This window comes from Stigmatopora argus, chromosome 2 (assembly GCF_051989625.1).
Source record: "Stigmatopora argus isolate UIUO_Sarg chromosome 2, RoL_Sarg_1.0, whole genome shotgun sequence".
NCBI lineage: Eukaryota > Metazoa > Chordata > Actinopteri > Syngnathiformes > Syngnathidae > Stigmatopora > Stigmatopora argus.
Genome location: NC_135388.1, coordinates 3,476,743 through 3,493,003, shown reverse-complemented (window position 1 = coordinate 3,493,003; position 16,261 = coordinate 3,476,743). Strand labels below are relative to the sequence as shown.

Sequence of the window (16,261 nt, the reverse complement as noted above, 5' to 3'; positions counted from 1 at the left end):
TTCATTTTAATTTGATCCTAAAACAGAAAGTTGGCACTCATGATTTACCTTCCCGGGCCACACAAAATGATGTGCCGGGTCAGATTTTGCCCTTGGGCTGCCACTTTGACACATGTGCTCTAAATTGACCTTAGCTATGAGTGTGAGCGTGAATCGTTTCAGGCTGATTGGACGCTCTAAATTGTCCGTCTCCCTACGATTGGTTGGCCACCGATTCAGGGTGTGCCGAAGTCAGCTGGGATAGGCTGCAGCAATGTTTTGAATTTGAAGGTAAGGTTTGAGGACATAATGTAGTTTGAAAGTCATATTTCAAAACAGGATTTATAGTCAGATAGACATTTAAATAAGGTTTAAAAAAGGTTAGCTGATTTTTCTTCATTCCCTTGATCCTCTCTTTTTCTATTTTTCCCCTTGGTTACATCTATTAACCATCCCTTCTTTGCATGCATACTACTACGTATGTCGCATCAGCCAACTATTGAGCGCCATCTGCCGGCCGATTTGAGAATGACAAAAACAAACCCACTCCGGAAAAACGAGTTCAAGCGTCCTAGTTTCTAGTCGACTCCTAAAAGATGGTACAAAGCCGCCAAAGTTATGAGAAAAAAAAATATAGGAAATTCATCTGATATCATTCAAAGTGTATAATATGCTTTAATAATCCCTTAGTATTTTTTTAAAATTATCGTTTAGTAACCACGCACACAATTATGGTCTTCCACAGCCGTGAATTAAATCACCGGAAGTGACTACTACAACTTCCGGAAGCTAATCCGTATCTGTCGCATAGTTTTAATATTAAGAAAAACGTATTGCATTTTTCACACAACCAAACATGATTAAAGCTATCCTAATATTTAACAACCATGGCAAACCACGACTCATCAGATTCTATCAATACTTTGTGAGTATTACTGCCACATTTGGAAAAATACGTCTTTGTTTTGATGCATTTGTTAGCTGCTAATTGCATATAAAATATTGACGACCACTGTGTTTACAATTTCCAAAAACAATTCATTCCAAAAGATGACTTCGATGATATTACCATCATTTACCTGATAAAAATATCAAATCAATTATGTCGTTTGTCATACTGGCGAAAATCCATACGGGCGAAATTTTAGATTATTTACGAAAGTTGGAGAAGTTTCATAACACAGAAACAAACACTATATACTGATCGTTTGAGTAGACAGTTGAACATGCAGATAAATATTGCAAAAACATGATTTAGCTCTTTTTTTTAAAGATCATCACTGCCTTTGACACAAATATAAATCAAATATAGTCCAACTTGGATGGCTGGAATTGTGTGGTTATGTTTTGCTGTCATTGACGGCGATTCAAGTCCAATCCAGATGAGTTAATATTTGTGTTAAAAAGTGTTTTATTGTTTGATTATTTGTTTTTGTTGCAGGCAGAGGATTTGCAGCAGCAAATAATCCGGGAGACTTTTCATTTGGTGTCAAAACGGGATGACAACGTGTGTAATTTCTTGGAGGGTGGAAGGCAAGTGTTCATTGCAGTTTCACTTGTCAACCGACAGGGGGAGCTAGATTTAAAGTTGTATCAAATGTAACGAATTTAAGTTAACCGAATGAGATTGTGCTTTTTATACTTGTTTATGTTGGTCATTTAAACCATAAATATTGCCCAAAGTATGACCTTAGATCACTTGAATATGATCCAAACAGTCTCAAATCGCATTTTCTCGAATTGTGGTGTCTATTCAGCGGCGATATCCCTTAATTTGTTCGCTAATCGAAAATGTAGCTAATATTTGTCCTTCTTTTTTAAAATTTCAGTCTTATCGGCGGCTCTGACTACAAGTTGATATACCGTCACTACGCCACGCTCTACTTTGTCTTCTGCGTGGATTCGTCTGAGAGCGAGTTGGGCATTTTGGATCTCATCCAGGTCATCTGATTTATTTCTCTGTTCCACGGACTCCTCCCCCTTTAAATTAATCGCTTTCAGATTGGAGTCATTTTGCTGCTTTTTTTGTGACTGATGTTCCTAGTTTGACATTTGTCTGCAGGTGTTTGTGGAAACGCTGGATAAGTGTTTTGAGAACGTCTGTGAACTGGACCTCATATTCCACATGGACAAGGTGAGAATGCTAAGTTGCTCTCTCTGATGAAGCTTCACCTGCTAAAGGCTAGGCTAGCAAGGCCGCTATCCGAAGCATGAAGCATACAGTCGACTCAATTAGTTACATTACTTTCCTAATTTTTGGAACTGGAAATTGTTTGACTTTGACTGTCGGCAACATCAGGTCTGTGTGACAGCAAAACTGCATTTGGCGACGAGCGAGGCGGTTTTTTTTTGGGCGGGATGCTAACGCTAATGCTAACGCGTGTTCCTTCTTGGCCCACTGCAGGTCCATTACATTCTTCAGGAGGTGGTGATGGGCGGCATGGTTCTGGAGACCAACATGAACGAAATCGTGGCTCAGGTGGAGCTGCAAAATCGCATGGAGAAGTCAGAGGTCAGACTCAGACTATTTTGTGCGCACCTCCATTTTAATGTCGTCCTAAATAGAGATTGACCGATACGTTTTTTTCAGGACCGATAGCGATTATTAGTAGTTAGGGGAGACTAAGAATAAAATAATAATAATAATAATAATAGTAAAAAAAATTGCTAAGTAGTGAATTAGCGATAAGTGAAGACGCGGTAATTGAGGGATTACTGTAGTTGGAATAGTAATATTTTTTTTGTCTTTGCAGGGCGGTCTGTCGGCGGCACCCGCTCGCGCAGTCTCTGCCGTGAAGAACATGAACCTGCCCGAGATCCCGCGTAATATCAACATCGGAGACATCAACATCAAAGTCCCCAGCCTCTCCCCGTTCTGAGTGTGGCTCGGCGGGGGTCGGGCGGGGTCCGGGCAGGGTCCCGGCGGGGTCCCGGCGGGGTCCCGGCGGGGTCCCGCACACCCCTTCCTTGCTTGCGGATTTCAACTTTCCCCACGGCCGCTCTTGCGTGATCGAGATAGAAGCTCTGAGATTTTATTCCCCAAAAACTGGTGTTCATTTTGCACAATGTAGTCCATGTTTGTTCTATGAAACACTGGTAAACCTGCTGTATGGCAGGTGTGGTCAAAATTTGACTTTTTTTTGTGGCTCTATTGATTTTAGACATTTCAATAACATTTAAGTGAGTTTTCAATAACATTTCATTTGTAAAATAGGAGTGGCTTGAGTTTGTGCAAAATTTCTTGTGCCGTATAGATACAAATTTTTGCTTTCCAGATTTTTGTGCTTAAAATTTGATAGCAATCAGACAAAAAATGTTTAAACATGTGTCCCTGATACAGTTTTTTGTGCATCAGGTTGTGAACAAAATGTCTTTCCAATTTCACATTGATGATCCAAACTGGCAGCTAGGCCTGTATATTTATTTCTCCCCTCCTAGGGGGCGCTACTGAGTAAGTTTAATTCATGTGAACTGTCGTTCTGTTCTATAAATTTCAAATGTACCCTAATAGAAAAATATTGTTGCAATAAAGCATCGAGTGAACGCGAATATTTATACGTGTTTAATTTTTACGACCTGGCCGACGAGCTTATTTTCCTTGCTGGTCTGGATTCCGAGATTCTTCCAAAATTCAGCCCCCAAATACCCCCCCCCCCCCCCCCCCCCCCCCACTGGAATATGATCTCTTTGGCTCCTGTTCAGCCTGAAATAACTCATCTTCCATTTGGGCGTCCAAACGTCTGCCTGTCCTTGGCGAACTGTCGTCCCTCTTTTTGGTCCTAATCTTACTGACCTGTGTGTAGGTTTAGGAATCGCACCATCACCCCCAGGGGAAGGGGCATTTTTCTATTTAGGGCAATATATGCAGAGTTCCAGAATCGACATCCTTCCATTTTGGCTCTATAACATTTTTTTTTTCAAATATGGGTGCCAAAAGAATATTTCTAATTCGCGACGTGAAGTGAGTAACTCACCAGATGTCTGGAAAGATGACCAGGGGGGGCGCCATTTTGGCTTGAAGGCCCTCCCACCCAAAAGGACGCAAAATGAACTCATTGGCTGCCATTTAAGTTGATAGACATCCAAAGGGGAGGGGCTTTTAACTTCTTCCAGTTCACGGATTGGACCTCTGTCTCTGTCAATGCCAGCCATTCGTTCATTTCCTGAACCGCTTTATCCTCATTAGGGTCGCGGGGGGTGCTGGAGCCAGATACCCTGAATCGGTAGCCAGCCAATCACAGGGCACAACAAGCCAAACAACCAATCACTCATAGCTAGGGGCAATTTAGAGTGTCCAATCAGCCTACCATGTTTTGGGAATGTGGGAGGAAACTGGAGTACCCGGAGAAAACCCACACAGGCCCAGGGAGAACAAACTCCACACAGGTGGATCGACCTGGATTCGAACCCAGGACCCTAGAGCTTTGAGGCAGACGCACTAACCACTCTTGGAGTGGCCAATGCCAGCTTTCCCATCCAAAAGAAATGTGACAGTCACTTGCATTGAACGAGCTAACATGCTAGAATGCTAACGGTAGAGGATGATTTTATTTTCCCTGTTGCCGAGCTACCAAATATGACTCAGCAACTTCCAACACGAGAAAATCCAAATCTGGAATCGAACCCTCGACCTCAGAACAGCGAGTCCAACACGTTAACCGGCGGACCAAATTTGATCCGGCTATCAAAATCAAGTGATTTGGGGGGAATAATGATCCAATTCTCATTAGTGGCTTCAACCATTCTCGTGAATGTGGCGTTGCTAGAGAAAACTGGCACAGAATTCTCCCCAAAATGGCGTCCATCCGCTGTGGTTACATTGAGATTCTTCAATGTGAAAATGGCGGGCTTTCTTTTGTGGCTCTACTCCTGGGCGACATTCCTGCCAAATTCCTCCCTTCTCATTTCAACCGGCTTTGCCGAATGGATTTTCAGAAATGCACCTCGGACCCCCGGAGGCGTTTTCACGGCCCGCCGGTCTTCCATCGCCCACCCCCAGGTGACGGTGCTTCATTCCGGGATTTGACCCGAAAAAGAACCCACGTCGGCGATTGGCCGCCGGCCCTCGACGACGGCCGTACCTTCTAGGAATTCTCCCGCCTGGGTTTGTTGTTCCAACCGCATTCCTGATTTTTTTTTTTCATCTCCCCTCACTCAAAAACGGGGAGTCGTCCCTCTAGGAAAACCTGCGGTCGCTCCCGTCGACTCCACCCTTGCAGACTGTTTCCCATCAGCGACGGTTCATTCCAGATCCCGCAGGCGAACCGTGGACATCCAACGACGGGTAAGTACAATTCCACGCTCGAAATCGGACTAAATTGCCTTTATCTGGTTTTTGAGGTCCTTTATTTCCTACTGCTTTCCCCCCCCCAAAAAACTGCTCTCGATTGCTTTGGCGCTTTATCTCTTAAGAGTTTTCCCCACGGACCGGAACATTTTGTTTCCACCTCGAAGTTCATGACGGTTGTTACTCTCGCGTTTGCATTCGGTTTTGCCTGAAAACATATGTCAAAGTGTCACGGATGTTGTAAAAAAAAAAGCAAGCTGTACTTAGAAACGACATGAAATGCCTTGGCGGGTGTGTAGAATACCGCACAAGTCGTGGTGGGTAACGCTTCTGAGAATCCAGGTTTCAATCTCTGCTCTACTTGTATTTGTTTTTCCTGTGTACGCGACTTACTTTGTTTTTACTGGGTACGCTACTTACTTATCATTCTTGATTTTGTCTAAAGCAGACAAACGTGCGGCCCGTGGGTCGGAAGTGGCCCGTTTAGTAGCTCAATCATACTGCACACACAGAATGAAATGGTTATAGTTGGCGTACCTGTCAACTTATACATTTTTCCCGTATTTTATACATTTTTTGAACATTTCAAATTGTGTAGGCCGTATAACAACTTTTGTACAGGATATTTTTCAGTACGTTTTTTGTAAAACCGATCTCCTTTTAGCCATTTTGGCTCTAATGCGGATGGTCTCGGTCACTGGTAGCCGACGAAAACGCCATCATCAACTACTAATAGTCATGCTTTAAGCATGATATGCGCATGCCTTTTCACCATATAAATATAGCGTGTCAGCAAGCAATGTACCCAGACTGTCAAACTGTCAGTGTCAAACAGCGACATCTACAGAATCTTGAATTTAGTGCATAAAAAGGGCACATTGACTGATTGGGCACCCCGTCCACTTTGGAGAAAATTTGAGACTTTTAAGTGTATGTGAGTAAATATGTGCATTTGTACGTTTTTTTTTAAAATCGCTTAATAAGAGGAATTTCAATCATTAATAAGGGGAGCAATTGGCCGAGGTCGAGAAGTATGAGTTTGTGGATACGGGTGCCATGAAACCAGAAGTTTGTCAGTTGTGTGCGCCTTTAATGGCAGGCAAGGAGTTAATATGAGACCTTAAAATACCCTGAAACCAACAGAAAGTCACCTAGAAATGCGCCCAAATCTGTAGGAACCAACGTACAAAAGTCCCTTAAAATCAATAAGAAATAATTCAAATTTTACCAGAGGTGACCTGTGAGTACCCTAAAATGGAAGTAAAAAAACTGACGCAAATTTAATTCCCAATTACTTCCCCAAAAATCCCGGTTTCCTATGACGAGTACACCCACGCAAAAAAATAACCCGTTTCCAGGAAAATCCAGAAAAATTGGATTAGAAAGCCACTTCTTTTTACGTCATCGCAAGGGTCTTCCAAAGACAAAGTCGTAAATTAGTAGCAGGATTTGGCCAGTTTTGCTTGGACATCTATCATACGCACATCTTTAAAAAAATGGCTTGCCTGAAATGATGCGAAAAAGTTTGCCATTTGACTCCAAACTATAACTATTTACGTTTTTTGGCCATTTCAAAAACTCATAAGAAGACGCATTAACGTAAGAAATGTCCAAGAACTAAACAATGACTGCTTTTTACTCACATCCGGCTGCCTTAAAACCTTCTGTGCTTTGGGGGGGTGCTCAGTCCAGGCCGAAAACATGGATTCCAGATGTGCGGAGTACCTTTGGGATGTCGTGTCGATATTTCACCGCACGCAGAAGTGCTCGCAAGTCTCCTTGATGTTCACTGCAGGAAAGACGAAGTGGATTACAAGCAATGTCAAAATGAGTTCAGACTCACAATGGTGCCTGCAGTTTTCGTTCACAGACATAGCACCCCCCCGCGTGCCTCACTTAGCGTTATTGTCATTATTCAGTTTAGATTAGAACTTTATTTCATCCCGTATTCGGGAAATTTCCTTGGTTTCAGTAGCAATCAAAGACACAGAAGACATTGTAGACCTAGTTTAAAAAAACTGGAGCCACATACAGGAAGTCCACAAGGTGGGGACCTTCTGCAGACTGAGACTGAGGTTACCACACAGTCCCTCAGTAGTCTAAAGGTTTTAAAGATCATCTTCTTTGCCTAGATCCTCCTAAACTGTCCATCATTATTGTCTAAACAAATAGTTTTCTTACTTTTTGTTTTCCTATTTCTAACATGTGTCTCTACTAAAAAATTCAACTTACAAAACCCCTTCATTTTGTAAAAAATAATGATTTGAATATTTACTGAGGAACAGAAATCCCGCGCCACCCTTTTTTATTTTTTTATTTTTTAAACTTTCCATCATTATCCCCTCATCCTGCCAGGTTTGTGGTGGTAAAAAAAATGCCGAGTCATCTGTGGGAACCTGACATGTTGACTAAAGAATCTCCAATTATTCATCTGATTAATACATAACGAATTGAGCTCATCGGCTTCGCTAAGCATTTTTTCTTCCCTCCCAAAAACTGAAAAAAATGCGGTCAGAGTTTGCAGTCATGATCGTGACAAAAAGAGGAAGAGAAACTTGACCACTCCCACCACGCCCAAACAAAACGAGACCATTCATCCGTCTTTCCGTCTTCTTCTCAGGCATCTTGATCAAGTCCCGACCTCGGGAGCGAGGCGGACTTCCCAAGCGAAACCGAACCTCGTAGACTTTCCCCGACTTGGGTCATGGGGAAGGTCTACTACCTCAGTAAGAACGTGGGACTCGCACTACTCGTATTAGCCGTTAGCGCTCTGGTGACCATCCTAGCTCTGTCTATCGCCTACGACAAGGAGAAGGCCAAGAACCGAATCGCCAATACCGAGAACCAAGCGGCCCTCGACGACGAAACCCCGTCTCCGACCCCCGTCGTCTCCAAGGATCTGTGGGACCAGTACAGACTCCCTTCCGCCTTGGTCCCGGCCTCCTACAACGTGACGCTATGGCCTCGGCTGAAACCCGACGAGGACGGCGTCTTCGTCTTCACCGGGCGCTCGGATGTGGTCTTCACCTGTCGTGAGGTCACCGACCTGGTCCTGATCCACGCCAGCAAACTCAACTTCACCACCTTGGACGGACACCACGCCTCGATCCGGGAGCTATCTGGGACCCGGACTCTGACCATCACCAAGTCCTGGCTGCTGGCGGAGACGGAGTACCTGGTCCTGGAGTTGTACGAAAGCCTAAAAGAGGGCGCCGCCTACGTCCTGCACACCGAGTTTCGGGGAGAACTGGCGGACGACCTGGAAGGATTCTACAGGAGCGAATACGAGGAGGACGGAGTCAAGAAGTAGGTGTACCTGACGGGAGTTTGAGGATTATTGGCTGTGTTTTTGTGGAGTCCGAGGTCTAGATTGGATGGTTTGACTTTTTCCAGGGTGGTCGCCACCTCTCAAATGCAAGCCACTTACGCCCGGAAAGCCTTCCCGTGCTTCGACGAACCCGCCATGAAAGCCATCTTTAACGTCACCATCATTCACGACAGGGACAAAACGGCTTTGTCCAACGCCCGGGCAATAGGTTTGGATTTGTTGACTTACTTGCTTTGGAACTCGAGGGAACTGATTATTGATTAAAATAGTCAATAGTGGAAATAGGCTGAAATTGAGAAGCAGTGATGAAGTTGATCTCTGCCACCAGATGTCAGAGACACTGTCATCCAAGGCAACGAGGTCCGGGTCACCACGTTCGAGCCCACGGCCAAGATGTCCACCTATCTTCTGGCTTTTATTGTTAGTGACTTTAGCTATGTCGAGTCCACCCAGCAAGATGGTGTGCAGGTACAGTATAAAGTCATTTGACTCCATAGAAAGAAAGATACAGTGCATTCAGAAAGTACAGTGGTACCTCGAGATACGACCTTAATTCGTTCCGGGACTGAGCTCGTATGTCGATTTACTCGTAACTCAAATGAACGTTTCCCATTGACATAAACTAAAAACAATTTAATTCATTCCAACCATCTGAAAAAACAAAAACAGGATATTGGATTGGAAAAACATTTTATTTGTTCTAATTCGCCATCTATTAACAAAGTAACAAATAACTAGTGGTTTAATACTAGTACTAAAATTAGACGGATTTCGCGGAGGCGAGACTTTTCGCACGGCAATGCGCTAGTAACATAACATAAACAAATTTAAATGAACTTGGATTACGATGCAGACGCACTCAAAAATAAATTTAATCTGAATTTACACTAAACTTAATTCTAATTTTGTTTTAAATTTTGATACCTTCTCTCGGGTTGGCTCTATTGGCCCCGACTCCACCCTGACTTTCAGATGCAACCTATGGAGGGTTGTTTGCTATTCCCTTCAAAATATTCCCAAAACGATGCACACAAATGTCGTCACAATAGGATAACACACGACCAATAGCCAACGAGAAGTAGTATACTCCTCTCGTAATAGCGATCAAGCTCCGCCATTTGCACTGACTAACGGGAAAAAAAGCACTGAAAAAATGCAATGCTCGTAGAGACATTACACGAGGGAGTTGCGAGCAGAAAGACAGTGGCCATGATGTTCTTATGAGCAACCTCTCGCTCGTATATCAAAAGTTGTCTCCTATCTCAAGATAAATATTTGCCCGAAATTTTACTCGTATCTCAAATTGCTCGTATGTCGAGGTATGACTGTACTTTTTTTCAGGTTCGGGTTTGGGCTCGAAAGAAGGCAATTGCCGACGGACAGGGCGACTACGCTCTCAATGTCACTCGGCCTATTCTCAAGTTTTACGAACGCTACTACAACGCCCCGTATCCGCTTCCCAAGTCTGGTGGGTGAAAGAAACAAGTCGAAATTTAACATCACAGTGTCTATGTATTTCTGAAGGAAAATGCAGGGCTGAAATTTTGAGCATTTATCGGACAAGATATTTAGTTTTTCATCTGGTTTTGTTCTTTTCAGACCAAGTGGCCCTGCCTGACTTCCACGCCGGTGCCATGGAGAACTGGGGTCTGGTCACCTACAGGGAGACGGCCCTGCTCTACGATCCGGAAAGATCCTCGGCGGGGAACAAAAAACGAGTGGCCTCCGTCATCGCGCACGAGCTAGCGCACATGGTCGGCTAGCTCCGTTGGATCTTAAACTCTGTTTCTTGAAATTGCCAGTATTTCTAAGAAAGTTTCTCGTGAATTGTTTTTTAAAAATGGGAACGTCGACAAATCAGATCTGGCTCTTTGTTTCCCCTAGTGGTTCGGCAACCTGGTGACCATGCGTTGGTGGAATGATCTGTGGCTTAACGAGGGTTTTGCTTCTTACGTGGAGTACCTAGGGGCGGACTACGCTGAGCCAAAATGGAAGATTGTAAAAGAAACAAAACCAGTTGTCTTCACTCCAAATTCCAGCGAGACGGATCTCCCCAACAATCGTTTCTTTTGCAGAAAGACCTGATCATTCTGGACGATCTCCAGCAGGTGTTCAATCTGGACGCCCTGACGTCCTCTCACCCTCTTTCTCGGCGAGAAGACGAGGTCAACACACCTGCTCAGATCAGCGAGATCTTCAATACCATCTCCTACAGCAAGGTGTGCAATTTGCGAATGGCATCTGGTCTTCCTCCAAGATCGACTCGCGAGTCCTATTCTAGAACCGAACCCTGGCAATAAACAGTTGACGGGATCATGTCTTTGCTTTCAGGGGGCGGTGGTTCTCAGGATGCTGTCTGGGTTTCTGGGTGAACCGGTTTTTGCCACGGGGCTAAGTGTGAGTATCACCGAAATAATGGCCGCTTTGGAATTGCTTTAACGTCAAATCTACTTCCCTAGTCTTACCTCAACACGTTCGCCTTTAGCAGCACCGTGTATCGAGACTTGTGGGACCACCTCCAAAAGGTAGGTTGGGTGGGCCACTTTGATTGTCTCTCAATCCAAAAGAGCCTTTTGCTTTACAGTTTGTTTTGTTTTAGGCGGTGGAGGACACCCCGGGCTTGCATATCCCGCGCACAGTCCACGAAATTATGCATCGCTGGACTTTACAGATGGGCTTCCCGGTGGTGACCATCAACACCAGGACCGGACATGTCTCCCAGGAGCATTTCCTGCTGGATCCAGAGGCGGTGGTGGACAGACCCTCGCAATTTAAGTCGGGTTATTAAATGCATATTTTGGGAAATGTTTTGCTGTTACGCAACTAAAATGACATCATTTTCTTGGAAAACAGTTACACATGGTTTGTGCCCATTCATTGGATGAAAACCGGCTTTGAGCAGCCATTGTATTGGCTCCTGGATGAATCAGGTACCCGACACTGCTCCTGCACCACCTCCTTGTTTGTTGGTCACTCCCGGCAACATTTTGTACGACTTTCCCCAGACTCCAACCCACGAATGAGAGTCTCAGGACTCGATTGGGTGCTAGCCAACACAAACGCGTTGGGTTACTTCAGGGTCAACTACGACGATGACAATTGGAATCGCCTCATTTCTGTACTGGAGACCAACCACCTGGTGAGAGCAAAGATAAGCACGCTAATGCTAACTCAAGCATCCAGTTGAGCTTTTTGTGCGTTGTTGTTGATTGTTAGCATGTCCTGAGTCAATAGGAGCCTCAATGAATAAATCTTAGAGATGATTCTCTAGCAGTTTTCCACTTCCCGCAGGACATTCCCACCTTAAACCGAGCCCAGATCATTGACGACGCCTTCAACCTGGCCCGGTAAGAACAGAAACTATTGTCACTATGATATGAAAGTCCATTCATACATAGAGCCACAATTTTGCTCACAGTGTGAATGAATCGGGCCTCGTTTCAGAGCCAAAATGGTGGATGTTACGCTGGCTCTAAGGACCACCAAGTACTTGTCCAAAGAGACGGAATACATCCCGTGGCAGTCGGCATTGGGGAACCTCAACTTCTACTACCTCATGTTTGACCGCACTGAAGTCTATGGGCCCTTACAGGTTAAAAAAGACAAACACAAGCTAACGTTAGCATTAGCTAACAAAATTAGCAATTTATTCGTACTCCTCAGAGTCCTGAGCCAAAGGTAGCCTGGAATGTTGCTAACAATATTCACAATTTGTTTGCACTCCTCAGTGTCCTGAGTCAATAGGAGCCTCCATTGTTGCTAATTTGCTAGCACTGATGTTACTGTATAATAGGCTACACCACAGTACCCGAGGGAATTTTTTTTGTCCGCGCAATACGATGCAAAAATCTTAATATTAGTTTAATTGTTGTTTTTAATAAAGGCGTACACCAAGAAGCTCATCCAACCACTTTTCGAGTATTTCAAGAGGATTACGAATAACTGGAAGACGGTGCCCGAAGGAATTATGGATCAGTAAGAAAAACACTCAAAACAATGACCGCAATTGAACTTTTAATCTATTCAATTCCAGTTCATTACAACTTTTCTTCATGCCAACATTATTTATTGTAACCTGTTAGCTAGCATTTTTTCTAGCCGATGCTAACATTTCACTATTCTGCCAGATACAATCACATCAACGCGGTGGCAATGGCGTCCGTGGCGGGAGTACCGGCTGCCAAGGAGCTAATCAAAAGTTGGTTCAAACTGTGGATGGACAACCCGGATAAAAACCCGTAAGGAACAAACAAAACTTCTTGTGAAGAACCCTGTTTTCAAATAACCTACTCTATGTGCAACAGGATCCACGCCAACCTGAAAACAACAGTGTACTGTCACGGAGTCGCAATGGGCGGGGCCGAGGAGTGGGACTTTGTCTGGAGGATGTTCAAGAATGCTACACTAGCGTCCGAGGCTGCCAGGCTCAGGGGGGCGCTGGCCTGCACTAAAGTCCCCTGGCTGCTTAACAGGTTTTTTTTTCAGGAACAGCAGTGGTTATCGATCCAGTGGGACCTCTACTTACAAATCAACGCTTCAACTTACAATTTTTTCCCAAAGTCCGACAAGTTGTCCAAGTTACGAAACATCAAAAGAGCTATAGCAAATGCTAAATATATCCACTTCACTTTCTGAAGCCATAATCACTAGTTATACTCCTTCTAGCCACACCCACGCTAGAACACAGCTATGTTCACAAGATTTTACAGCCGGGGTGCGTACCCATCAGCCCTTGCACCACAACAAGCGTTGCGTGGCTACATGAAACCATGAGAGAGAAATTTAAGCTAGGCCGACCCCGTTAGCGATAGCATGTTTGAACTGAAGTGCTTTTGATTTGTTATTGTTTTGGTTTGATAAATAGTTTTCTTCTCAGTTTTTGGCATACATACATTTGCAGACATATTTCATACAAAATTACTGTACTTTTAGCATTTTTAAAGAGTTCATAGAGGCTAGCGTTAAAGATTGTGGAACACGTGATGCTAAATCGAATGCTCTACTTACAAAAATCAAGTTACCAATCAGGTTCTGTAATCAATTAGGTATTTTGTAAGTAGAGGTACCACTGTAATGAGTTTTTTTAAATTTTATTTTAATGGAGATTCAGAGAAAAATAGTTGACAATTACACTCGTTAGGTATTTGGAATACGCGTTGGATCCAGAAAAGATTCGCAAGCAAGACTCGATTTCGGCCATCGTGAGCGTGGGCTACAACGTGGTGGGCATGCCGTTAGCCTGGACCTTCATCAGAGCGCGGTGGAAACAGCTTTTTGAATTGTGAGTGCGTGTCTTTATTATTCATCTTTAGCCAAAAATGCACCACCACTGTCAGATATAAAATTTTTAAAAACCCACAAACGCCTGAACTGGAATAATACTGTTAAATATGCAGATGCCACCTTAGCTTACAAAATCTTCCAACACAAAGCCCCTCCTCCACTGCAAGATTTTTTTAGAAAAAATTCCAACACATCAACAATGGCTGGCTCTAGAGGTGACTGTGTAGTTCCCTTCAAAATGAGTGCTAAATTAGCCAAAGCAGCTTCTCTCTTCATACCTGGAAGTCAATAGCAATTAACATAGGTGAACTCCCGTCTCTGAACCTCTTGGCCAATCATCTTAAAGCCTGGCTGTTAGATGAAAATAAATTGCAAATATAATGCTGTCTAAAAGTGTTCTAGGCGTGTGTGTGTGTGTGGATATGTCATCGTTTTACCTACAACCTATGTCTCATCTCATCTCATTTTCTGAATCGCTTTATCCTCACTAGGGTCGCGAGGGGTGCTGGAGCCTATCCCAGCCAGAGGCGGGGGACACCCTGAATCGGTGGCCAGCCAATCACAGGGCACAACAAGACAAACAACCAAACACTCATAGCTAGGGGCAATTTAGAGTGTCCAATCAGCCTACCATGCATGTTTTTGGAAGGTGGGAGGAAACCAAAGAACCCGGAGGAAACCCACGCAGGCCCGGGTATAACATGCAAACTCCACACAGGTGGACCCACCTGGATTTGAACCCATGACCCCAGAGCTGTGAGGCCGACGCGCTAACCACTCGCTCCACCGGGCCGCCTAATATGTGCTTATTAAATAAATGAAAATCAAAACTGCCTTTAAAATGCTAATGATAGCTTTGCATTTTTCTTCAGATACGGAAAGGGCTCGTTTGCCTTCTCCAAGCTCATCGGCGGCGTCACGACGCGTTTCTCGACAGAATTTGAACTACAGGAGGTACATTGACCTTTGAGAAACTTTAGTAGTAGTACGTAATGATATTGATTATTGTTCCTTGTAGTTGCGTCGATTCAAGGAGGACAACAAGGCGGTGGGCTTTGGCTCGGCCACACTCGCCCTGGACCAAGCCATGGAGAAGATCTCGACCCAGATCAAGTGGGTGGCGGAGAACAAAGACCCAATCCTCAATTGGTTCTCCGGGGACGCCGTGTAAAAAAGGGGGAGGAGCCTTTTCCCTCTCATTTTTGCGCTAATGCCACGAGGACGCCTTACGTGGACATCTGCCATCGCAGCGCCACGTTCTTGCAGCGCCAACTTTCTTCTTCTGCGTGCTTAAATTGGAGACTTTTAGAAGTTCAGATCAGCTGACGGTGCAAGAAAATAAATATAACGATGCCTGTAGAGTATTGTGGTCTCAAAAAACCTTTTTAAATGCTATTAAGCATCTGAAAAGTGTGATTTTTGCCTTTCTTAGGCGCTTTTAAGTTGCTTGTTCTGCTCTTGAGACAAGCAGGAAAGCAAGAATGATCAAGTTTAGAATAATGACGATAAGGTCGGTTTTAAAACAAAAGGTTTATGTTAAAAAAAATAGTTATATTATAGAGCAGATGGTGAATGAATGAAGTTTTATGCACAGATTTGTTGTGGACCATGCCAGGATGTGAAGATGTCACTAAACTTACCTGCCAAACTTTGTATGGATAACCGTGTAATGATTTTTTTAATGAGATGTTTGATGAAAAATATACTGTTTGTGTCAATGTACAAACAATGTACAGCCGTTTTGATGTTTTTACTTCAATTGTTCCCAAAAAATTGCCTTGGTGACCAGTTGCAAAGTGAAAAATAAAACAGTTTTTCTTTAGAATTCATGTTTGCTTTGTCAGATTTGTCCAAATGCGTCCACTCTCTTTCAAATGCTAAGTTACTCATTTTCCTGTTGCGTCTTATAACTGCAATGAGTGGGCCTCAATGACATTCAATCTTATAAAAACTCCTAAAAGTGGTTATTATTACAAATTCTGTGATTAAATAACCAACACCTAAATCCTCTTTTTGAGATGAACATTTGCCAATAACAGACAATGCTATATATGTAGTATATATATTTAGGTTTTAGTCACCTGACATGTTTCGGCGTGCCACTTCCGCCTTCTTCCGAGAGAGTCTGAAAACTAAAACCTAAAAAAACAAAATACCATATACTGTTATAAACGAACCGGTTAAAACATATATAACAAGAAGACAAAATGAACTTAGTAGAACTAAGAAGCATCTGGAAATTCTATTAAAAATTAGCCAAAATTTACCAGAAGTGACCTGAAAGTACCTTAAAATGGCAAGGAAGTGATATAACATATATATATATATGTATATAAATATGAACACCGTATTTTCTCGCATATAAGCCGCCCCCACGTATAAGC

The 16,261-nt window shown here is 43.5% G+C and overlaps 2 protein-coding genes across 3 annotated transcripts; both read left to right on the top strand.

Moving 5' to 3' along the window:
• Nucleotides 1–758: 758 nt before the first annotated feature.
• ap3s2 (adaptor related protein complex 3 subunit sigma 2) lies at nucleotides 759–3,528 on the top strand. The gene is made up of 6 exons (XM_077595062.1): nucleotides 759–904; nucleotides 1,421–1,512; nucleotides 1,809–1,920; nucleotides 2,042–2,113; nucleotides 2,384–2,491; nucleotides 2,733–3,528. Exons 1-6 carry the CDS (start codon nucleotides 836–838, stop codon nucleotides 2,856–2,858), a joined length of 579 nt encoding a protein of 192 aa, XP_077451188.1. The 5' UTR covers nucleotides 759–835; the 3' UTR covers nucleotides 2,859–3,528.
• A 784-nt stretch (nucleotides 3,529–4,312) lies between these two features.
• On the top strand, nucleotides 4,313–15,531 carry LOC144089796 (aminopeptidase N-like). 2 transcript variants are annotated; one of them, XM_077620963.1, is made up of 23 exons: nucleotides 5,020–5,083; nucleotides 5,160–5,263; nucleotides 7,887–7,992; nucleotides 8,076–8,572; nucleotides 8,660–8,802; nucleotides 8,923–9,062; nucleotides 9,936–10,062; nucleotides 10,194–10,348; nucleotides 10,479–10,592; nucleotides 10,670–10,813; nucleotides 10,926–10,991; nucleotides 11,054–11,119; nucleotides 11,194–11,369; nucleotides 11,448–11,524; nucleotides 11,600–11,733; nucleotides 11,886–11,941; nucleotides 12,039–12,186; nucleotides 12,478–12,569; nucleotides 12,722–12,832; nucleotides 12,899–13,066; nucleotides 13,735–13,875; nucleotides 14,750–14,831; nucleotides 14,896–15,531. In XM_077620963.1, the coding sequence occupies exons 5-23, from the start codon at nucleotides 8,679–8,681 to the stop codon at nucleotides 15,046–15,048; spliced, it is 2,274 nt and encodes a 757-aa protein (XP_077477089.1). In that variant the 5' UTR covers nucleotides 5,020–5,083; nucleotides 5,160–5,263; nucleotides 7,887–7,992; nucleotides 8,076–8,572; nucleotides 8,660–8,678; the 3' UTR covers nucleotides 15,049–15,531. The 2 variants fall into 2 exon arrangements, with proteins under 2 accessions (XP_077477080.1, XP_077477089.1); XM_077620954.1 differs by having other exon boundaries at nucleotides 4,313–5,263; nucleotides 7,887–8,572.
• The last annotated feature ends 730 nt before the right edge of the window (nucleotides 15,532–16,261 follow it).

Bases quoted from the DNA above. Each gene is read 5' to 3' on its own strand.
- LOC144089796 (XM_077620954.1), top strand. From the start codon at position 7,971: ATGGGGAAGGTCTACTACCTCAGTAAGAACGTGGGACTCGCACTACTC. The intron at 13,067-13,734 runs GTTTTTTTTTCA...TACACTCGTTAG, and splicing joins GTCCCCTGGCTGCTTAACAG to GTATTTGGAATACGCGTTGG. The intron at 13,876-14,749 runs GTGAGTGCGTGT...ATTTTTCTTCAG, and splicing joins TGGAAACAGCTTTTTGAATT to ATACGGAAAGGGCTCGTTTG.
- ap3s2 (XM_077595062.1), top strand. From the start codon at position 836: ATGATTAAAGCTATCCTAATATTTAACAACCATGGCAAACCACGACTC. The intron at 1,513-1,808 runs GCAAGTGTTCAT...TTAAAATTTCAG, and splicing joins AATTTCTTGGAGGGTGGAAG to TCTTATCGGCGGCTCTGACT. The intron at 2,492-2,732 runs GTCAGACTCAGA...TTGTCTTTGCAG, and splicing joins ATCGCATGGAGAAGTCAGAG to GGCGGTCTGTCGGCGGCACC.